Genomic DNA, 24,261 nt, shown 5'->3' on the forward strand with positions numbered 1-24,261 from the left:
GCCATAGGTTCCCCATACCTGGGACCAGTGTTTTAACATGGTGGTGGTATTATTATTATTATTATTATTATTATTATTATTATTATTATTATTATTGGCAGCTTCCAGCAGAATAGACAAAAACACAACAGATTAAAAGCTTCCCGATACAGGGTTGCCTTCAGATGCCTACAGAAGGTTGTATAATTATTTAAACATCTTCTAAAGACCCCAGCAATGTTTTCAGGGTAGCTCAGTGGAAGAACACTTACTTTCAATACAGAAGATCCCACACTCAATCCCTGGTGGAGAGCCACTGGTGGTCAAGGCTGACAATATTGAGCTAGATTAGGGATGGGAAGTGTGTGTGGCCCTGTAGGTGTGGCTGGACTCCAGCTCCCATCAGCCCTGCTCAGCAGGGCCTAAAGTCAGGGATGATGGGACTTGTAGTCCAACATCTGGAAGGCACCCTGTTGGGCAAGGCTATACTGTGCGAGGGCATGGAGAGACCTGCTCTTCCCTTTCCCTTCCCTAAAATCATAACAACTATGTTGCTTATTATTTACAAAGAGCCTCAAACATACTGCCCAGTATTGAAAGGAAACACCTGTCTCTGAGCAAGGTGAGTGAAGGATCTGACTTTATCTAGGGCAGCTTCTGAATCCTGGCTTCCTATATTGTTGTTTTTCCTGTTGGGGTTCTTTTTACAGCTGCACAATAGTCAGAAATTTGTCCATGGGCAGCTTTCCTGTTAAATCTCAGTCTGTCCCCACACGGGTGAAAGGCACGAGAGACAGCTACACCAAGAAATCTTCAAGCTGTAGGTGAGGTGGGCCATTCCTGGGGAGGTACAAACCTCTTCTACCCAACCCCTTGGTGAGCAGCGGTGTACAAGAGAGAAAAGGAATCCAGTTGCAACCATTATGCCCAGTCTGTTGCATGAATGTAGAACGGGGAAGCTGAGATTCCAGAGTGGGGGAAGTGGCTTCATGTGGGGAAGGGCCCCATAGGTGCAGTGAGGGAGCCCCCAAAAGTTTCCAGGTTCAGTCTTCAGGTGGGGCTGCCTGAAATCCTGGAGAGCTGCTGCCAGTCAGTGTATACAATACTGTGCTAGATAGACCTCTGGTCTGATTGGGTATAAAGCTGCTTCTTATGTTCCTAATATTTTAAAACGGGGGCCCCTGATATGGCATAAAATGCCTCGAGGGTTCTGTCCTAGCACACTTACTTGGAAATGATGGACCGGAGTCAATAAGATGTCCTTCCAAGAAAACAGATTTAGGCTTTCAGATTATGACTCAGAAGGGAAGCAAGGGATCCCTTAAGAGGTGCTTAGGAGAAGGCTGGAGGGAAGCAAAGAGAGAGAGAGAAAAGGAAAGAAAACAGCCAGCATCCTGCATCTAGGTGGTTCACGTCGATGAGTCCATGTCAGCTGCCTTGCTCTGAAATGCAAGCCGTGGTCACGCCCTGCACATGAATCAACAGTGGTGCTCATCTGGAATGCATCTGCTCCAGAGCTCTGGCTCACAGCTGCCATGAAGGGGGTGGCTGCTCCTTCTTTCCTGTCGAGTCTTCAGATGTTGTGGGACAGGTCTCCATCCATCCATATCGGACGCTGAGCAGAACCGCCGCCACCATATTCTTGCCACATTCCCCAACGTCCTCCTCCCTTTCCTGAGTCACCCACATAGGCTTTGGTTTCCACAACTGGAGGGCATCCTCGCCCACAGAAGGGCTGTGGGGCAGGGAATTTCCTAAAGGGCAAGGCAGATTTCCCAGAGTCGGTGTGGTGTGGTGTGGTGGTTGGAGTGTTGTACTAAGACCTGAGAGACTAGGTGTGGTGATCACACAGGGTCCCCGGATGTTTAACGGTCTATTGATCCCTGTGCCACCACTGTGCTCGCTTCCCCGCTGCCACCAACCCGTTACTCTCGGGTAAAACGCTGAGTCCAGACAGTTGTTAAAAGTGAACAAAAAAAACCCCAAGTTTATTTTACAAACATTAACAAGTTTATGCTTTCTCAGATAATATTCCTGTGAGTATCTTAACTTTAGTTTCTTTACCGGCCTAGAACTTCCTAATACCTTCTGTCTGATTATCGCAACTGTTTGACTGACTCCTCTTAACAAATTCTCTCATTCTCTAACACCAGACTAGCCCAACCTACAGACTTTTCTTATCTGTCTCTTCTAACTCCAGACTGTCTTCTCAACAACTCTTAAGTCCTAACTCTCCTCTCAAAAAAAAAAAAACCCCCCTCTGTGCTTAAACCTTATACACAATTAACTCCGCCCCCTGGGTTCCCATTGGTTAGTCATTTTACAATTAGTTAACCCTTTCCTTATGAACCCAGTATGATGTCACACCCCTAGGAGGGCAAACGCCACACCAGGGTTCAAATCCCCAGTCAGCCATGAGACTCACCAGGTGACCTTGGGCTGGTCGCGCACTCTCAGCCTAAACTCCCTCACTGGGTTGTTGTGAGGATAAAATGGGGAGGAGGAGAATTATGTATGCCACCTTGAGGTCCTTGGAGAAAAGGTGGGATAGAAATGCAATAAATAAAATGTTGCTGTCCTTAATAAATCTCCCTGAAAGCTCCACCTGTGCCCTTGGCAGCATGTGCTGTAGCTGGGACAATGGCAGCTCAAATCTCCGCCCCAACACTCAGGGTAACGCATCCTTCAGTTAAAAGCATGAGCTCAGGCTCTTCTCTGAGGAGAAATGGAATGTTTTTTGACTGAGGGTTTGTTTATTTTATGTAAAATATTTCTGAGCTGCCCTTCATCAAAAGATTCTAAAGCCGCGTTGATTAACAGATTGTAAGTAGTTGCTGGAGGCAATGTTTGCCAAACCAGCAGAATGGAATAGATGTGAACCGTACACAGCACATATGTGGACAGCGCAAGAGGCAGCCAGGTCCGGCCTGCTGAAACCTTAACCTTTGTCTCTAGCAGACCTGATGTTACAAAAAAGTTGGCTGTACTTTTGGTCAAGAATTAAAGTGAAAAATACAGAACAGTTTGCGTCATACCTTCCCCACAGATGTTACTAGACAAAATCCTCTCAAATAAGGGACTGTATGACAACCACTACTTCTTATGCTTATATAAGAATGTATCACAAGCATTTAATTGCTTGTGATATGCATGTCCGGGGGGGGGGGGGAGCGATAGAGAGAGAGAGAAAAGATCATTCTACCACTCCCCACAGACTTGGACTGAGAATCCAGAAATTAAAAAAAAACCAACCATGTTTCCCAACTGGTACCTGATCTGCATGCTTTGCTTCTAATGCTTAGCTTGCTGCAGATGTACTTGAGTGTGACAATCAAACCATGATTTCAAAGCATCTTTTTGCTGTCTTGAAGCCAAACTTCTCTTAGGTTTTGACCTGAATAGTAGCTCACAGCATTGATTGATTGATACTGCATGTCTATACCCCTTTCCTTCAAGGAGCTCACGGCTGTGTACACAAACATCTCCCCCCTTCTCCATTTTATCTTCATGACAACCTTGTGAGGCTGAGAGATAGTGACTAGCCCAAGGTCTCACGGTGAGAATTTTAACCCGGGTCTCCCAGGTCCTAGTCTGACACTCCAACCACCACACCACTCTGGGTCCCACACCATGCATTTTGCTGCGGACCATCTTTCTTTGCAAATGTCAAATGCAGGTATTTAGGGGTGGGTGAGCAACCTGTTGCTTGCCCCAAATGGGGCTGAGTCATTGCCTGGGGAAGGTCTGCTAGGAAGGTCCTAGCTCAGTGGTAGAGCATCCGCTTTGCATTCAGGAGGCTCCAGGTTAAATTCCCAGCATCTCCACTCTGGGCTTGGACTGTCCCCTCCTTGGAAGCTTGAGGAGTTGCTGGCCCATCAGTGTAGACAATGCTGAGCAAGATGGACTAGTGGTCTGATTCAGTACAGGGCAGCTTCCTTTGTCCCTACATACCGTCTGCCTCCTCCCCATCTCTCAAGGCAAGTAACTGAGGCCCCCGTGCAAGGAGGGGGCAGAGGTAGCAGCACCTTTGAGTCCTTTCCTTTGAGCATCACCATTCTATGATGCTAATAAGATGCTTTCTTTTTTGCTGGTTCCAAACACAAGTTTGCCAGTCCCTTGAGACAGGGATCCGCAGAATAAACTCTGGAGCCAGAGTGGAGTCTTTAATAAAGGTTCAGTGTGACTCACACTGATGAGTCTTGTTCTTAATTGCCCGGGAAAACTGCACAAACAATTCGCTTTGAAGGAATGGCCTCTCAGATCTCCTGTTGTATTTGTGGAAGACCCAGGCAAGGATGGAACACAACCTTGTAAGCTTTGTAAAAATAAAACAAAACAAGCTAACAAAATCTGGACAGCAATGTTGGATTCTGCCCCCACCCCAACCCATAAGTGGCTCCCTGGATTTTTGGACGCTGCTTTCAGGTTTGTTTCCAGAAGCCTAATTCTCATACCACTCTGTGGCCACCTCTCTCTTTCTCTGCTGGCAGAGGCAAGCTTGCTGGCTGAGATCCAGGATTCACATCCCTGAGCCAGCTTTTGACCCAAATTGTTGAAGTCAAATTTGGGAGGAGAGAGAACAGCGATCTCTAATCAGAGATACTGGTTGGGGAAGGGGGGACGATTGTTACCATGAAAAAGGAAAAAGGAAGGAAGACCCTTAGGTGCCCTTGCTGAGAATCTCATAACCCCAGCAACAATAAGGGTTGGTGCTATTTGAGCGGAGCAGCCTTCCTCAACCTGGTGCCCTCGAGAGCAAGTGCTGGCTGGGGCAGGTAGGAGCTGCAGCAGCAACCCCATGGAGGGCAAAACCCTTTCTTACATCATTGCAATGATTTTTGGCAACAAGAGCAGCGGTGTAATGCACAAAAGACCATTCTGGTTTTGGATTGCTCTCAAGGTAGGCCCATAAGGAACTCTGTACACATGGAAAGGCAGGCTCTATTTAGCATTCAGGTTTCCCCCATGAGCCCAACTGCCCTTTATTAGGTGGTGTCCAGAAATATGGGGTGGGCGCTTCTCTTGTTTTCCTTGGTAAGGATGGGGAGTTTATTGTGCATTCTTTTTTTTTACTCCTCCTGGCTTTGGATTTGGTTTTGAAAAGAAAATATATGGAGCAGAAGTAATTATTGTTCTCACCTCCAGCAGAGTGGCTAGAGGTTCTTGGTCAGCGGTGGGGAACCTCTCCATAGCTCAGAGGGAGAGCATCTGCTCTACATGCAAAAAAGTCCCTTGTTCAATCCCAGATAGGGCTGGGAAAGTGTCTTGCCTGAAACCCTGGACAGCAGCTGCCAGTCGGTGCAAGCAATACTGAACTAAGAGGGGCCAACGGTATAAGCCAGCTTTCTGTGGCCCCTTGTGGCCCTCCAGGCCCCTCTCTCTGGCCCTCAGAACTCTCCCCAGGACACACCCCTCACTGGTCCCCCTCACCCCCTGAGTATTTTGCATGTCCTTGAACCCCAGTAATGCTTCTTGCTTGTCTGGATGGAGGACAGAGAGGGATGTGGGAGTTGCATGTGTAGAAAACCAGGCTATTGTACACTGCTCCACCAACTTTTCCTGGTAGCCCCACCCACCACTGGCATGTGGCCTCCAGAAGATTGCCCAGAAGGGAAAGTGGCCCTTGGGTGAAAAAAGTGACCACTCCCAATCTTGATGCAGAAGAGGCTGAGAAGGAAGCCACCCTCCCAAAGGATGGACGGCACCCACCTAGTGCCACGATTGGCACCCCTTTGTGCCAATCCGAGGCCCTTATGCCAGATCACCTGACGAGTTGCAGCTCTGCTGCAGTAACACAGAGCTAGGCCATGAGCCAGAGAAAGCACCAGCAAATGCTCCTCTATCATCCCATTTTGCCTTGTGGTGGCTGTTAGCTTTAATGGGCTTGAGGCTTTTTCTGGATTCGCGGAATCAAGGCCTTGCGCTGACATTTCAAACTCTCATTCCTTCCCTGGGATTCCTGTTAATTTCCTTCTTCCCTGTTCCTTATGGTTCCCGGTTTGGGAGGAAGGCCGCCATCGCGCCCCTCTCCCTTAGTATTTAAGCCATCGCTCTTCTAACCTCACTGGGCTCAGTCCATAGGCACTCACTATGGGCTAGGCTATAGGAATGCCAATTTGCACAATGACCCAAGATTAAAATTAAGTAAGAAATCGCAAGTAAGAAAACATGCCTTATGAATAATTTTTTTAAAAGGTCCTGTGGAAGTTCAACAGGAAGTGGGCTTGGCTGACAGAATAAGAATTAAATAGAGGGTCAGGCCATCTAACCCAGTGTTTCCTGCTCAGACTGGCAGCAGCTGTCCAGGTCTCTCAGGTCAAGAAAGGGCTCTTCCATCAGCCACTTCCTGTTTCTTTGTAACTGGAGATGCAAGTAACTGAACCCAGAACTGTCCACGAGGAAAGCCTGTGCTCTGCAAACCACAGCTCCCTCAGCAATAATTAAGGAAGAAGAGGGATTTGCTGCCAAACTGGTAAAACACATCGAAAGTGCCTGTGAGGAACACAGAGGGGAGGAGACCCAACCCCCACAGAGGTCTCTTTTTTTTCCTAATTAAAGGAAGGGTTTCTCACGGGACGAGGCACAATCCTTTGCACCCTTTCCCAGGACTTCTTCTTTCACTGTGAAGTACAATCCCGCTCGGCTGTGAACTTCAAGGAGCGAAAAGGAATTAAATAGCGCCTCTGTTTGTGTCGGCCTTCACCTTGGCTGCTCTCTTGCAAGCGGGGCCTGTTTCCTTTCCCAAGGCACAACAGGCAAATGAGGTGGAGGGGGGTGAAATATCTCTTCCTGCTTCCTGGGTATTGTGGTTCACCATCACGTCAAAGAAGATTTTTAACCACTCTCCCCTCCAGTGCTCTCTGTAGCCTCAGGGTGAGTGTTCATCACACAAGTCCAGCGACTGGGCTTTGTACCTGGAGCTGGAGAATAACTTGAATGGAACAGCTATTGGTTTTGTTTTGTTTTATCAGTTGCCTGGTTTTCAGTTTGAAAGCAAGCTTCCAAAGCAGGTGGCAGGATGATTTAAAAGATAAAGCATACAAAAGGAAGTATAATAAATTAAATATAATGCACAACAATAATAAATAATAGTAAGGGCTCAAAAATAATAATAGTACAAACAGCAAGATGAAAACAGAGGCAAGATATGAATTACAGAACCAGGGTGAAATGCCATAGGAATAAAATCATTTGGCATTAAATCACCAGGGCATTCTCTTGGCAAGAAAACTGACTAAAATGCCTGGATGAATAAAAACGAAGACGTCAGCTTGATCTGGTGCCTGAAACTTAAAAGTGAGACTCCATTGTCATAAGTCAGGTGCCACCACTAAGAAGGCCCTTTCCCCGGTTACACGCCACTGAAGACAGGGCACCACTGAGGCAATGAAGATACTAGTTCTGAGGCAGGTTCATGCGGAAGAAGGTAGTCTTTCAAATTCCAGAGACTCAAGCCTTTTGTCTTCTCCTCACAGCGACAATATCTGTCCAGAAAGGGTTGCCCATTTGAGTGAGTGCAGGGGGCTACGGGGGCTGCATTTGCACTAGTGGTACAGGAGCATGTTAAGCAGTATATAAAAGCTTGAAATAAATAAAATAAATATAAACATGCACGGACTACAGTGGTACCTCAGGTTACATACGCTTCAGGTTACATACGCTTCAGGTTACAGACTCCGCTGACCCAGAAATAGTGCTTCAGGTTAAGAACTTTGCTTCAGGATGAGAACAGAAATCATGCTCCGGCGGCGCGGCGGCAGCAGGAGGCCCCATTAGCTAAAGTGGTGCTTCAGGTTAAGAACGGACCTCCGGAACGAATTCAGTACTTAACCTGAGGTACCACTGTACTTAATTTCCAAATTGTATTAATCGTGTGAAGAAACATGATAAATATGAACAAATATGGGGGAATGCTGATCATAAACAACACCGAGTTTTGCTATTTAAATGTAATTGGGTTTGTTTGTCTTTTAAGAAAGTTTTGAATCTGGATTTCACAGCTCCTCTTCAATGCCAGCCGCAGAGTTCCACACTCCTAAGCTATCTCCCCTTGGCTCTCTTTATTAGCTGCTGGAATTGATTTGGTTTGGTTTTTCCGGGAAACTACGGCGAGATGCTGCAGTGTTTTGCAACCACTGCCTGGCATGCCCAGCAGCCCCCTGCCAACAGGGCCACCTGCGCTGGTTTCAGTGACGTCAAATGAGTCCCAGAAATGCTGACATCTGCTCCTGAGGTTTGCCGCTAAAGTGCTTTCCTTTAGATACGCAAATCAAGGGACTTTACCTGGAGCGTTGCTTGGAAAAAAATGTTTGAAGTTTCTATAGAAGGCATTTAGGAAAAACCTACCCAACGAAAAATCTGGGCTTTGCTCCTCGGCCAAGTCTTACGCACACTTGGCCTCCTCCTCCTCCTCCTCGCCTCGTTTCAAAGTTATCTTGTTTCTCCAACAGAGGGACTCCCCATGGCCATCAATCTGAATGAGGTTGACACACCTCCCCACAGGCCTATATTTCAGCTGTTCATAAATTGGCAAGTTTTATTGTCCATTTTGATTGCTCTGCAGGCAGGGGGTGGGGTGGGGGAAATGTCAAAACTTTTTTGCCTTGTTTAACTGGAGAAACACGTAGCTGCCCGGTAACGTAATGAGTTCTGTTGAGGGAACTTAAGAGTTTTCTCTCTCTCAAACATAGAAATCAGTGCCTATATTGACTTCTCTGCCTAGGAAAGCCAACATGCTAAGAGGCTACAAGTACCCCAACAAATGCTTCAGTCCCAACTCCCTGGGACAAAAGTGTCAGTGATAGACAGTCTAGCGTCCGAAGGGAGGTGCATAAGTTGTGTGTGACTTTTTGTAGATTCGCTGTTTGCTTGCCTATTTCAAAATGGTATACCCTGCGATTCTTTGTGACTAAACAATATTAAACATACTGGTAATTGCAGATCACAAACACACACAGGATATAGCAGCAGAGGAGAAGTTGAAATAGCTATGCAAATGTACAACAATGCCCTCAAAACTGCCTCAGCCAATCTCAAAAGCTTTCTGGAAAAGCCACATTTTCACACTGCTTCTGGAGGGATACAAAGGGAAATAAATGAATTATATGTCAGACCATAGATCCACCTTGCCCAATACTGTCAAACCTGTCGGGCAGCAGCTCTCCTGAGTATCAGGCAGGAGTCTCTCCCACTTCTACCAGCAGATGCCAGGGATTGAACTCAAGACTTTTTGCATGCTTTCACACAGAATCATAGAATTGTAGAGTTGGAAGGGACCACAAGGGTCATCTAGTCCAACCCCTTGCAATGCAAGAAACTTTTGCCCAACACAGAGCTCGAACCCACAACCTCGAGAGTAAGAGTCTCATGCTTTACCAACTGAGCTATCTCAGGTGTGCATCAGCGCTGGCAACTGATCTGTGGTTGGGGTGAGAATCATGGAACATTTTCTTTCCTTCCTAGATTTATGGGCCACCTTTATACTGAAGAACTCATGACATTTTGCAGTTTAAAGTATTGACACAGAAGAAAAAGAGGGAAAATAAGAAAATTCAGGCACCAACTTTTTCTTACCATTCTAATGGTCTGATGACATAATGAGGTTGTACAATATGGGTGCAATGAATGGTCACTGCAGTAAATCCACTTATTAAGAAAAGCCCTTTTTTGCAGTTAGTGAAGTGACAAGAAAATGCATCGAGAAGTTTGGGAGGGATGAGTGAAAACATATGCACACCCTAGAAGGAAATCACAATGAATGCTCAACAAACAAGTGTTTTGGAAGACCCCTTAAGGAAATAATAAATGGAAGTGTCAACAAAATGCAGAGTAAAACTTTGGTGTGTGAGTTAAAATCACAATCTTGCTTGTTCATTTATGTGCAACTCAGGCTCAGGGGTTGACACAATTCCCTTAACATTTGTTTGCCCCACATCCTGCTTTTTAATCTGTGATAACAGCTTGCCACACACCTATTTTTACAGCACATTATGAAAGCTAAGAGGTATAAACAAATCTTTTCAAACAATATTCCTTTCATTTATGACATCGAAAACAGACCTGCAAGATAGCCTAATTCCCTCACCCTAAAACCCCATTACATTTTAATTTATCTATCAATCCATCAGATTTTACCCATCAGATTTATGTCATAAAAGTCACAATGAAATTGTTATCTAATGGCTCCTAATAAATGTCAAAAAATAACTTGTGGATGGTCATTTGGAATATATTGGAAGTCGTTAAACATCAATTAAACTATGTTTTACTAATACTTTATTACAGTCTTTTTAACTGAACTGCGAGGAGGGGGAAAGATTTGCTGGCTGCTTTATTTAAGTCAAGACATCGTAAAAGTTCTTACTGCTTTCACTATCAAATGTATTGATTCTGCTCAAATTTTTCTCCTAGGAGAATCGCTGACAGCTGTTCCTTACAAACAATCCTGACTGCAGAGAACTGCAGGAGGGTGTTCTGTGGCTCCACCTCACTTAACCACAGGGAAAGCTGCTAAGGGGCTCTTCCCTTAAAAAATTAGGACCAATAAAATTGACACCTGGGTCTCAGCCCCCACTCACCTGTAGAAATGTAGAAAGCAGGTGGGAGGGTTGTGTGGCTGAATGCTTATAGGTGTGTGAGGCTGTGTTAAACAATGGTTTTTAAAAGATGGGGGGCACCCTTGGACTACTCCAGAAAATGTCCACCCACCCAAACATTCAGCCCTTGAACTTCAGAGAGGCCCACCCACCCACCCACCTCAGGAATATGCGAAAGACAAGCTGTACTAAATACAGAGCGACAAGACAGCATAGACCAAACTGCCCTATAAGAAGTCAGACAGAGACATGGTAGGCAAGGGAGCACTGAAGGACCTTGAAAAGAGAGAGGTGGGGGGGGATCACACCCAAACCCGCAGCTAAGAGGCCCATTGCAAAAACTAGTGGCGTGGCCTTGACCTCCCTGTGTTTGAGCAATGCTAGCTTCCTGTCCATGCTTTGTTGCTGCAGATCCACACCCTGTTCCACACCCATCCTGAAGTGGTTCCGTTTAGGAAAGACAATCTTGCATCATTTTTCTGAGCTCAAAGGGGCAGCAGATCTAAAGCCCTGGGGCTTAGCCCCCCCCCCGGACACCCCCTTACAAGACCCCTGGTAGTACCAAAGAATCATAGAATGCAAGAGTTGGAAGGGTCACTGGAGTTCACCTAGTCTCTCCCCTTGCTCAGAGCAGAGATCTACAGCAGGGGTCAGCAAACCTTTTCAGCAGGGAGCCAGTCCACTGTCCCTCAGACCTTGTGGGGGGCCGGACTATATTTTGGAGGGGGGGAAAGAACGAATTTCCTATGCCCCACAAGTAACCCAGAGATGCATTTTAAATAAAAGGCACTTTCTACTCATGTAAAAACATGTTGATTCCTGGGCCGTCCATGGGCTGGATTTTGAAGGCGATTGGGCCGGATCCGGCCCCCGGGCCTTAGTTTGCGTACCCATGATCTACAGCTACAGCATCCCAGACAACTGCTGTCCTCCTCCTGCTTAAATGCCTTCAGCAAAGGAGAGTCCACTGTCTGTTCTACTGTCAAAGAGCTCTAAATCAAGAATAGCTGTCAAGCTGTAGGTTAGCTGGATGCTGGAGGAACCATGCAGCCATTCGTTCACACATTTGTGCATTTATTTTGTACATGTATTCCTTGCCCTGATGCCACCTTGGCACTTGAAAGGTGGCATTCGTGAGGTTCCCAGGTAGTCTCCCGTGCAGACACTGTCCAGACCTGCAAGGTGGCAGCCCTCACCTCATGCCCCGAGACATTCCAGACCAATTCACGGATCTGTGCCCAGTCCCTGCGCAGCATCAGAGTCACTTTCCAGCCATATCCACAAAGTGCCAAGCTGATTGCCTAGCCTGAACCTTAGATGCTTTTCCTCTTGGTAGCCTTAGCAGGGCTACTGCCTCTCAGCCCCTGCACATACACAACCCATCTCCCGTACAGGGAATACTAGGACTGCGTGGCCTTACTAGACAACTTTTGAGGATCACTAAACTAGTGTTTTTTTCAAAGGGCTTTGAATACTTGCAATAAAGGCTGGTGCTATTGGGGAGTGTTACTATTATTGGGGAATATCTCATGCTGTGGATGGCATGAGCTGATGGGGAGGAAGATAACTTCTACACAGTGAGCAAAGTAAGCAACCCATCATTTTGTTATACAAGTAGCTATTAGCATTCAATAATATTCTATTGTGTCAGTGTACAAATGTGTCATTATCCTCCACTTTCCTCCGCTGCTCCTTGAATTATTACTATGGCTACATTCCCCCCTCTCCCCGTCCCTCCCCATTTCTTCTTCCGTAAATTAGCAAGTAATAGATCTCTGTTAACTAAAGCTAAACAACCCTTCAACCTCTTTCTCCGTGATAAAGCTGTAGACGAGAGCATTTCGCTGCAAAAATAGTAAATAGGCACCATATGTCATCAGCAGAACTAATGTCTCCACATACATGTAAACCTGGGCTAATGGGCCCTGCCAAAATATTTTAAACCATCTGTTTTGACTTAGCTGTTTTTGAGAAATTATGTTTATCATGCTAATTTATTTTGCTGTCAACAGCACCAAGTGAGACAGTTGCTGCTAAACAACATCATTATATATATCGCATTTCTGGCACAATACCAGCAGGCTTTTGCTTCTCTCGTTCAAAATGCGACCGGAATAAATAAGCAGTAACGTTGTCAGCATATTTAAAGATCTTGCACGGGGTGGTAATGCATCTGCCTGGATCTGCAGTGTTCCAGCAAGGGGGTGCTGGCGCAGAGCAGTCCTTAAGGGTAGGCACCAGGGCAGCCTCAGGAGGAACGGCAGGAGCGGTGCCACAGGTGGCCCAGGAAGTGGGCATCTGCGCAGCAGACCTGGAGAGAGAACAGAAGGGCCCTGCACGCATGGATGAGATGACACAGAATCAGGCTTACACTTCTGTCTGTCTTCCTGCGCTGCATGGCACTGATGCTTTCTCCATGGGCACTGGGGCTGCATGCACGCCATAGAACTGGAACAGGCCAGTGGCCATCTGGCCCAGTATCTTGCTCTCACAACAGACAATGCCAAGCCCCCAAGCAGGATATGAGTGCAACAGCCCTCTTGCCCACATGTGATAGATACCCAACAACAGGTATTCAGAGGCATATTGCTTCTAACTATGGTAGTGGAACACAGTCGACCTGGCTGGTGATAGCCATGGAGAGCCTTGTCCCTTGTGAATTTGCCTAATTCTGAGTTGAAGCAATCCAAGTTGGTGGCCATCACTGCCTCCTGTGGCAGTGAGTTCCCCAGTTTAACTATGCGCTCTGTGAAGAGCTGCTTTCTTATATCTGCCCAGAATCTGCCAGCATCCAGGTCCATTGGACACTCACAAGTTCTAGTGTTTTGAGAGAGGTAGAAAAACTTTTCTCTGTCTTCTTTCTCCCTGCCATGCATAATTTTTATAAATTTCTGCCATGTCACAACTTACTCTTTTGCTAAGCTAAAAAAGTCCCAAATGCTGTACGTTTTCCATATACAGTGGTATCTTGGGTTAAGAACTTAATTTGTTCTGGAGATCCGTTCTTAACCTGAAACTGTTCTTAACCTGAAGCACCACTTTAACTAATGGGGCCTCCCGCTACCGCCGCAGAACGATTTCAGTTCTCATCCTGAAGCAAAGTTTTTAACCCGAGGTACTGTTTCTGGGTTAGCGGAGTCTGTAACCTGAAGCATCCATAACCTGAAGAGTCTGTAACCCGAGGGACCACTGTATGAGAGTTACTCCACCCACCTGATCAGTTTGGTTGCCGCTTTCAAACTCTACAGTATCTATTGAGGGTGGGGGGAGGCATTTGAAGCATGTCTGAAGAACATGACTTTCCTCCAAAGGACTGCTGGGAGTTAGTCTAGAAATTGATCAGTTTAAGATGACAAATTGTGGGATCATTACACATTTGCCTTGCAAATGTGTACATGGAACGTTTATGACAAAGGCCATTGAAGAAGAATCTTCCCAAAATGTGTCTAACGACGTTTCCCCCATTTGAGCATATCTACACTCTAGTCTTGGTTTTATGCTTGTTTGACTGTCTTGGAGACTGTGCAGATGCTAGGACGCTTAACTGCCACAACGTGTCGTGTCTGATCCAGACCCAAGCCATGACTCCCAACTCCTCTAATGAAGACCCCAACGACACAAAGTTTTAACGATCACATGGGGCTTCCTGACTTTGGTTTCCACCTCACTGATTATGTCATAGTTTAACAGCAAAAATAAAAAAAATTTAAAAATTGTGCATCGTATTTGCTGTATTACCTAATGTTTCCTGCTCTTTGCTACCATCTGGGTTCAGATTAGCGATTGTTTCTTTTTGGGTTTCCTGCAGCATCTCTTCCCCACCCCCACCCAGCAAAATAGTCAGCATCTTGGACAGGATATATATTAAAGGAACCAGAAGTCTCTCTGGCCATTTCAAAGAGGTTAATTCTCAGACACTGGATATACACAAACATCCCCATGCTATCTAACAGATAAGGCAGTCATGCTGTACTTAGCTGGTTTCCTCGCTCTAACAAGGAGCGTTTGTGCTGGGTTGCCAAGGAAGTCACTGTTTCTGTGTATCCACTACACTGCCAACCTTTGTCAAGTCATGCTAATGCCAGAACGGAAAAGGCTCCACTGTGTCAGATGTCTTTTTCCCGGGGGGAGGGAGGGGGGAGAGACAGCATCTCACTCCATCTAGCAGCATGTTAATATGGGTGTTGTATTCCGAGAGCTAAAGGTGTTAACAACACCAGGGAGAGCCCAGCTAAATATCTAGCACTACTTATCTGGTATAAAGAAGGCTGATCGCCGAAGAATTGATGCTTTTGAATTATGGTGCTGGAGGAGACTCTTGAGAGTCCCATGGACTGCAAGAAGATCAGACCTTTCCATTCTGAAGGAAATCAGCCCTGAGTGCTCACTGGAAGGACAGATCATGAAGCCGAGGCTCCAGTACTTTGGCCACCTCATGAGAAGAGAAGACTCCCTGGAAAAGACCCTGATGCTGGGAAAGATGGAGGGCACAAGGAGAAGGGGACGACAGAGGACGAGATGGTTGGACAGTGTTCTTGAAGCTACCAGCATGAGTTTGACCAAACTGCGGGAGGCAGTGGAGGACAGAAGTGCCTGGCGTGCTCTGGTCCATGGGGTCACGAAGAGTCGGACACGACTAAACAACAACAACAACTTATCTAGTCCGCTGGAATAGACTCTGTTGGGAGGTTGTGGACTCTCCTTCCTTGCAGGTTTTTTAAGCAGAGGTTGGATGGCCATCTGTCATAGGTGCTTTAGTTGAGATTCCTGCATTGCAGGGGGCTGGACTAGATGACCCTTGGGGTCCCTTCAAATCCCACAATTCTGTGATTCTATGATTCTGAAAAACATATGCTGTGTGATTTTGCTCACCCAGTTCACAACAAGAAGCCATTACGATGCTCAGATAGGGCTATCCTGGCTCCCACCCCTTCCATTTGACATTTGTATATCAGCTAGCACCCCTCTGCTTTGACGGCACAGAAAACTCACCAGCTTCTGTCTCAAGGCTGCTCCTTCCACTGCAGATTCTCCCAACATTTTTGACACAGTCGAGTTTGAAGATGAGCTTTCTTTTTTCAAGCGCGCCCTCACATTGCGAGGCGTAGTATTACAACTTTGGTCCAGACTTCTATTTTCAATGGCTCGCTCTGATTTTGCAAATACTAGACAAGACAACAACAAGAAGGCATATTCAGAAATAATATTGGCCAGGAGATCTGCTCGTCCATTTATGTTCTGTCATTCCCAACTATCCATATTTTCCATTACTGCAGGTTCATGGTCTCCTTGAGTTTGGGGAATCTTCCTAACTCCTGCAGGTGATTCAGTAACAACCCAAAATGGGCAGCCCATGGATGACTCCAAATAGTTCCACTGATCAAACTGACTGCACTATATGCTTGATATATTGACTCAAAAAGGGCAGGTATGAAGTAGGGAGAGGCAAGCTCCCCAAGGAAATGGGTCACTCTTGCAAGCTTCCTCTTCAGCTGGTTGGTTTACTTTGCCTGGGATCTGGAGAAGAATGGAAGGACACCTTTTGCTGGCTGTTTAATAAAAATGCAAACTCAAGTTATATATATATATATATATATATATATATATATATATATTTTCATATCCTTATACTACACATTAAGACCACTTCCTTGTTAAGCCAGGAAGGACATAATAAGGGATCTTAAGTTCACACTGCAGGACATCCAGACAGGAGACATTCCCTGCCTAAATCTAGTTATCCTACACCAGACATCTGCTAGGAAGTTTGTTCAGCTGGGCAAACACGCAAGATATACAAAAGGAAGACTCTTTTAAACAATGGAGTGTGAACAGAGCTTTTCATTTGCATGAGCTACTCTATAAACAAGAAAATGGAAAGCTATTATTATTATTATTATTAATTTATTATTCATTATTATCATTATCATCATCATCATCATCATTATTCCCCACCTTCACCCTAAGGTCCCAGGGCAGGTTACAACAATTAAAACACAATGTTAAAAACCTTCTGTAGCTGACACACACCATCATAGTCTTTCCACCTTCTTAAAACCTAGGAATCTCGTTGCATGGAGCTTTACCCTGGGACAAACACAGAGGGAAGTCACCTTGCAATGATTTAACTGTGTCCAAAATTACTGTGTGTTCAACAGTATCTGATCCACACAAGGTCATATGATGATTATGGAGTAATCCTCAATTGTAATCCACCTTGCAGTTTATTGCAGATTGGAGGCAAAAGACTGAGCTATGCATCATCCCTGAGTGAACTTGAAGGGGGAAATGTAAACCTTTGTCCATGTGGTACAGAGGTCAACTTGTTGGATTTGGAGCAGGGAGCCCCAGGTGCCATAAAGCTCATGGGGTGACTGTAGGCCAGTCGTTGCCATCTCTTGGCCTGACAGGATTGTTGTGAGGCTAAAATGAGAGAGGGTACAACCCCTTTATCAACACTGAAGCTCCTATGAGCCTGCCTTACACAGAGAACAACTGCTGTTGCTATCAATATATATGTATGCCACTTATGTGCCAAAATGGCTTCTAGGTGGTCTACAAGTATAAGATCAATTGTAAATCCATACCTAATTAAAATACACAAACAAATTGATTCCATCAAAGCATTAAAACCATTGAGAGTTTTAAAAAATGCCACAAAACAAGCCAGCTAACACAACCATTGAAACAGTTAAAAGGAATTATTAAACTGAAAAGTTCCAAGTTCAGGGGAATGTTTGCCAAAATAAGTGAGTCTTCCAGAGCACTTGGAGCACAGTCAAAACCTCCACTCACCCACAAAGCTCACTGGGTACCATTGACTGATGTCCCTGCCTAGGCCACTCTGGCAACCAGAGGTCATTTCCACCTCTCCTATCCCAGATCCTCTATACTGAAAAGGCAAGGGCTCCTCCTCATGCACATGCTCTTTGCCCCTGAAGAATCATGGCACTCCCTGCCTCCTCCAAGCTCAATATTCCTGTTGTTGAATGATTGGCAAGGTTGGCCTAGTTCCTCCTTAGTCCACAGTGGTGGTGCCAATGAGTTGAGAAAGTCCGTTGCCCAGACTTAAATGCTGAAAGGCTTCCGGCAGAGAGTAGCAAAGAAAGGTGTTGTGTAAATCAGTATCTATAGCACTCACAAGCCACCCTTTCTCGAAGGCCATTTCCTCCAGGGCCGTGAGTACACGTGGCTCTCCGTCCCTCCATCCCTGTGAGGGAAGTTAGGCTGAGAGCTAAGGCCGGGCCCAAGATCACTCACTGAGCTTCACTCTAACCACTTCACCATTCTGCTCTCCCCTATGATAATCTAGTAGTAGGTCAGGCCCCTCCTTGCCCATTAACAAAGAGCTCTTCCACACTGGAGAAGGAGAAGACACCAGCAACAGCAGATAAGCGAGCAGAAAGAGGCCAGGAGCTCTTTTTCTGTCTTAAGAGTTCTTGCATACACATTCAGGGGCAGGAGTGCTGGTCCATTTTCCTCTCGCTACCCTGATATGCACAGGCGAGGATGTTCTGCTGTCATGCTGGTTACAAGCAAGAGGCTTCTTCAGGTGAGTAATTCATAGGTTGTCACTAGACTGAAGTTATCTTAATCGCCATAAGCTTGATTAATCATATGAATTTTAATATGTTTATCAATTATGTAATTGATTATGCATTCATTACATAAAACTATAGTAGTTTTTTTAAAAGCACACTTTCTTTACTTTTAGCTGACACCTGTAAGCATTGTAGCCAACACCGTCTGAGAAGGGATAGCTGTGTGTGTGTGTGTGTGTGTGTGTGTGTGTGTGTGTGAGAGAGAGAGAGAGAGAGAGAGAGAGAGAGAGAGAGAACACCAAATGAAAGCGGTCCTTTCTTATATCCAAATCTCACAAATGAAAATCTATAGGAGGAGGATGTTATACCAAACGCAGATGCTTCTACTGAGCCAGCCATTGGTCCATATAGCTCAGTGCTGTCTACACTGGCTGGCAGCGGCTCTCCAGTATTTCAAATAAAGGTTGCAACAACACAAGAAGCAGCTGCTGGATCAGGCCAGTGGCCCACCTAATCCAGGACGTTGTCTTCACAGAGGCCCACCAGATGCCTGCAGAAAAAATGCAAGCTGGACCTGAATGCAACAGCACTCGCCCCACCTGCAATTCCCAGCAACTGGCCTTTGTAGTGTTGGCAGTATGATTTGGATCCTTGTAAAACACAGGGACCAAAATAAAAATAATACAGGAAGTAGAGTTATGTTTGCTTTTATTGGCATGGCTTCACAAAAACATTTGAAGTCCATATATAACCAGCACCCACCCTCTTGAACTATCCCATACAGGGTAGTACTTTTAAGTATGCTGATTAATCATGTTCCCATTTTTTAAAAAAGAAAAAAGGTTCTTCCCATTCTAATTTTTTTTTATCTCCTAGACCTTTTAAAACTCCATTTTACTGGGCACGCTTCCTGTTTCGGAATGTGATTTTCACCCTCGACTTGCCGAACAGCCTTCCCCCCACCTTTCCCTCTTGCCACTGGGATTAATATAATTGCTGTAAAGGGAAAGCGGGTGGCCGGGGGTGGGGCACACCATTGCTTTATTCATATAAAGGGATTATCAAGGGCCAGAAATAAATCTGCTGTTCTGGGCGTAGCCAGAGATCGCATTGCAGAACACAGACTTCTAAGCAGAGGTGAAACCAAAATGTTGCAAACTTTCGTTGGGTGGGTGGGGGAGATGGAGATGAAGAATTTTCTTGCAACTGTGGCTGATTTCCTGTGTAAACTGAAACCATGTGATATTCCATGAAGACATCCAGCTCTAAATTACAGGAAATGAAACCCATTGTGGGGGGAAAGACAGCTCCAGAATAAATTCCCAGATGAGGTAGTTTTACCACAAGGTTTCAGGCTGGTTACATTCTCTTGGAGGGTCTCCTGCATACCTGTCAGTCATTAAAGTAATCACCTGTGGACAGCAGCATACAGACACGGGTTCCCAGGGGCATTTGTAAGAGTTTAGGGCTGTTCTTAGTGCAGGGTGCATCGTTAAGGCTGAGCTGAGCAAGGGAACCTGTGGTGCTCATGTGCTGATCTTGGGGCCATGTTCATTAAGGGGTCTTCCAAAACACCTGTTTGTTGAGCATTCATTGTGATTTACTTCTAGGGTGTGTATATGTTTTCACTCACCCTCCCAAACTTTTCGATGCATTTTCTTATCACTTCACTAATTGCAAAAAAGGGCTTTTCTTAAAAAGTGGATTTGCTGCAGTGACCATCCATTGCACCCACATTATGCAACCTCATTATGGAGGCCATTGGAATGGTAAGAAAAAGTTGGTACCTGGATTTTCTTATTTTCCCTCTTTTTCTTCTTCCCCCACAACCCTCCAGTTCCCACAACCTTTCCTGTCCTGCATCTTGGACAGTGTGTCAATACTTTAAGCTGTGTGGTGTCATGCGTGCTTCAGTATAAAGGTGGCCCATAAATCTAGAAAGGAAAGGAAGTGTTCCATGATTCTCACCCCAACCACAGATCAGTTGCCAGTGCTGATGCACACCTAAGATAGCTCAGTTGGTAGAGAATGAGATTCTTACTCTCAAGGTTGTGGGTTCCAGGTCTATGTTGGGCAAAAGTTTCTTGCAATGCAGGGGGCTGGACTAGATGACCCTTGTGGTCCCTTCCAAATCTACAATTCTACAATCTTTGCAGGGAAGGAGAGTCAACATTCCAACATGTCTTGGTCCTTTGGCCAGGGACTAAAAAGTCAAATCAACTCTCATGACTAAAATAAAACTAGAATACAGCCGTTTTTGGCAGCACAACACGACATTTTTCGAATACTGCTCCCAAGAAGGCCACAGGTATTCTAGCAATAACAAAAGAAGCCCTTTTCTTCTTGGCAGCTCACAGAGTGCTACCATGCTTCTGCCTCAGCACAGTTTGTGTTAATCAGTAGATGATCCCGCTTCATTGATAAACTGAAGGGCAATTTCTGGGCTAGAAAGGTGGAAAGTATTTATTTCCCAAACTTGCACATAACTTCCATTCTGATGAACAGTGAGGCAGAGCCTCTAAAATCCCCACTCTTCAAGGACAACATTTCTAGGATATCTCTAGGTCAGCTGTTCTGAAACTTCAAGATACCGAAAATGGCTGTTCTTGCTTGCTCTTTCCAGGTTACCGTGGAGTGGCTGCCCTCTTCACGACCGCAGCACCATCAGCAACTTTGGAAGGATGCTTTAGATTAGATGAAGCCAGTGGCACGGGGAGGAGAGGGTTAAAGCCTTCCTTCCCCAGTACCACTGCTCGGATCCAATTCAGACCTTCCATGCCCGTTTTTAAGTAAAAACAAAAACGTTGGGAGATCAGATCGCAGAACTTCCGCATCAAACGTGCTATTTGGCCCTTAAACTAACACCCCCTAAGTAAATCAGAATAAGCATTCAAATGTGGGTTCTGCTTTTGATCAGAGTCTTTGTCAGGAGCTTAACCTGTCACCATTTTAACACTCCTTTCACACACTCACGGTCAGCTGTATCCCGCTTTCTGCTGCTCCTTTCCCTCTGGCCTTCTTCCACCCCAACAAATATCCATAAGTGTATCCTAAAAATAATCAAAGTGGGCTGAGTGTTGTATTACATTTATGGGACACAAGGGACTAACTTGAATGTGCTGACTGAACCTGCTCTAACAACTTACATGGGGGAAAATCCATAGTGCAGATCACGGTACTTAGCTTCGTATAATAAAGTCTGCGTAATCAAAAAGAACCTAAAGGAAATGACAATCTAGAGAGGGGAGGGAGGGAGGGAGGGAGTGCTGTGGGGGCTACATTACATACACCACAGGATCATAAAAAAAATGGCACACCGGTGGCACGTTCTCATTACATAGGGTTAGCTGCATCAAAATGGGTGGGCATGACTAACTTGGGCCCATTCATTACAATGGCTCTCCTTGGAGTGGAACTTAGTTGGATGCAACCCATAATGTTATAATGTCCACAGACATCAGAGTGGTCACTTATTAATCACCAAAAAGGAGGACAAAGGACCTGTTGATGGGCATCTCTGGCAGCCCCTGAATTAGATATATCCAGTCGTACCTTGGCTCCCGAATGCCTTGCAAGTTGAATGTTTTGGCTCTCAATGTTTTGGTTCTGGTTTGCAAACGTTCTTTGGAACCCGAACGTCCGACGCAGCTTCCACAGCTTCTGGCTGGCTGCAGGGGCTTCCTGCAGCCAATCAGAAGCCACACCTTGGTTTTTGAATGTTTTGGAAGTCAAACGGACTTCCAGAACAGATTCCGTTCGACTTCCAAGGTACGACTGTATACACATGGAATGTATGTTTTGCAAATTTATGTACTGTACCCACTTTCAGTACAAATATTTCCAGGATGGCTAACAGTTAAAATGCAATCAGTGTCATAAGAACAGCAGTGGGGAACCTGTGGCTCTCCAGATGTTGCCAGCTGGAGCTAATGGGGAGTTGCAAACCAGCAATTTCTGGAGGACACAGTCTCCCCACCCCTGCAATAAAACAATACAATTCGGAAAGTTCAAATGACAAACTTAAATAATACAGGAATAAAATTGGAGATATCAGAGCAGCATAAATGCATCATAAAAGGTTTAAGTCTGGGGAAATTGAAAGATGTCTTTGCCTGGCACCAAAACTGCACATGAAGATTGGAGAACTGGGCCAAAACTAACAAAATGAATTTCAATAGGGATAAATGTAAGGTTCTACCCTTAGGCAGGAAAAAGCAGCTGCGCAAATATAAGATGGGGGACACCTTGGCTTGATGGGAGTACATGTGAAAAGGATCTAGGGGTCTTAGCAGACCACAAGCTTCATATGAGTCGACAGTGTGATGCAGCAGGGGGGCAGGGAAGCTAATGCTATTCTAGGCTGCATCAAGAGAAGCCGAGTGTCCTGATCAATGGAAGTCCTGCTCCATTCTGCCTTGGTCAGACCACACCTGGAGTACTGTGTCCAGTTCTAGGTTCCACAATTTAAAACAAGCCAGAATGTGTGCAGAGGAGGGCAACCAAGATTATCAAGGCTCTGGGAACCAAGTCTTATGAGGAACGGTTGAAGGCATTGGGTATGTTTAGCCTGGAGAAGAGAAGACTGAGAGGGGATATGATAGCCATCTTCAAATATTTAAAAGGCTGTTGCATGGAAGACGGAGAAAGCTTGTTTTCTCTTGCTCTGGAAGGTAGGACCTAAATGGCTTCAAGTCACAAGAAATGAGATTCCAACAAAATACCAGGAATAACTTATTGACAGTAAGAGCTGTTCAACAGTGGAACAGACTCCCATGAGATGTGATGGACTCTCCTTCATTGGAGGTTTTTAAGCAGATTAGATGGCCATCTGTCTTGGATGCTTTAGTTGAGATTCCTGCTTGGCAAGGGGTTGGACTAGACACTAGATGACCCTCAGGATCCATTCCAACTCTACAATTCTATGAAATTTAAGGTAAATATCATACCCATAACAACTGGTATGGATATCCTTCACACCTGTATGATTCCAAATAAAGTGTTAGATATTATTAATTTGTGATGCTGGAAGGATTCTTAAAAAATCCTTAGGGACCTGGAATGAAACCACCAGTTCATTTTACATAATTCACAGCCAGTACATTACATATAGTTGCTATTTCAAATTTCCACCAAGCGTAAGTGAGATTTGAACCAGAACTCTATAGGTAAAAGGTCAACATAGGCTACTTTGAAAAAGAGCATTTAAGTGAGCGGTTATATGAAAGCCTTTGCCGAGTGTTAACTAGGCCGAGAGTATGGAAAAAGCTGGTAATTTAAAGGTAACAATCATGACTGGGCAGACTCCCAAGAATGCAAATAAAATTAGAGGTATTTTTCCTCCTTTCTAGAGATCTTGCCCACTGTAGCTTTGGAAACATCATTAAAAATAATGATAAACCGTCTAATACATTTTTTGTACATTATAGCCTTTAATCTTTCATGTTAATGACAGAAAGGTTACCATTAGCCGCCCTGTACTTTGCTGTCCAAATCAGACATTTGTTATAACCATGTTTCGCTACTCTCTTTATGCAGATGGTAGCGATTTCAGCTCAAATTCCTCGTTGCGTTAACATGGAGAGATTCAGAAGAAGAAGAAAAATAAACCAGCCTGTAAGCAGTACAAATGAAATAGCACAATGATTGGCTTAGGAGGTGTGCTGCTTTGCCCATGCAAGTAGTTCCTGAGGGTGTGTCCCTGTGCTGAAAGTGTTCCATAAACATCACTGATCAAAAGGAATTCCATTTGCTTCAATTGCTAAGATGCACTGGCGTAGATTCTTACGTATTCTCTAGAGGAGACATTTCTGGCGAGTTAACTGGAAAAAAACCTCTCTATTTCTAAGTATATAGGAGTGTGAGAAATATTTAGTACAGCAGCTCAGGAGATAGAGCTGGGAGACTATGGATTTCAGTTCTGGAGCCTTTTATGACTTCCAGGCATCTCATTTCTGTTTTTTTGGTTACCTGTCTCTTCTGTCGCATTTTAATCACATCCTTCTCCCAGGCAGATCAGAGCCTTGTACACAAGGTTATCCCAGTTTACTGATCCTAGCAAGCACAGAAGGCAGATTAGATGAAGAGACAGGACCTGATCCATGGATAACCAGTGAGCTTCATTACCCCTGTTCAGATGCGGGAACTAG

At 45.1% G+C, this 24,261-nt stretch overlaps 1 protein-coding gene across 1 annotated transcript in view; it reads right to left on the reverse strand.

Moving 5' to 3' along the window:
- Positions 1–24,261, reverse strand: part of LOC309515715 (uncharacterized protein) — a 202,450-nt gene that overhangs the window by 15,447 nt on the left and 162,742 nt on the right. Inside the window, exon 5 of the mRNA XM_082193820.1 lies at positions 15,567–15,739. Within this exon, the coding sequence (XP_082049946.1) occupies positions 15,567–15,739 (173 nt within the window). The remainder of the gene's footprint in view (positions 1–15,566; positions 15,740–24,261) is intronic.

The sequence above is a fragment of the Podarcis vaucheri genome (assembly GCF_965113315.1).
Source record: "Podarcis vaucheri genome assembly, chromosome: 12".
NCBI classification, from domain to species: domain Eukaryota; kingdom Metazoa; phylum Chordata; class Lepidosauria; order Squamata; family Lacertidae; genus Podarcis; species Podarcis vaucheri.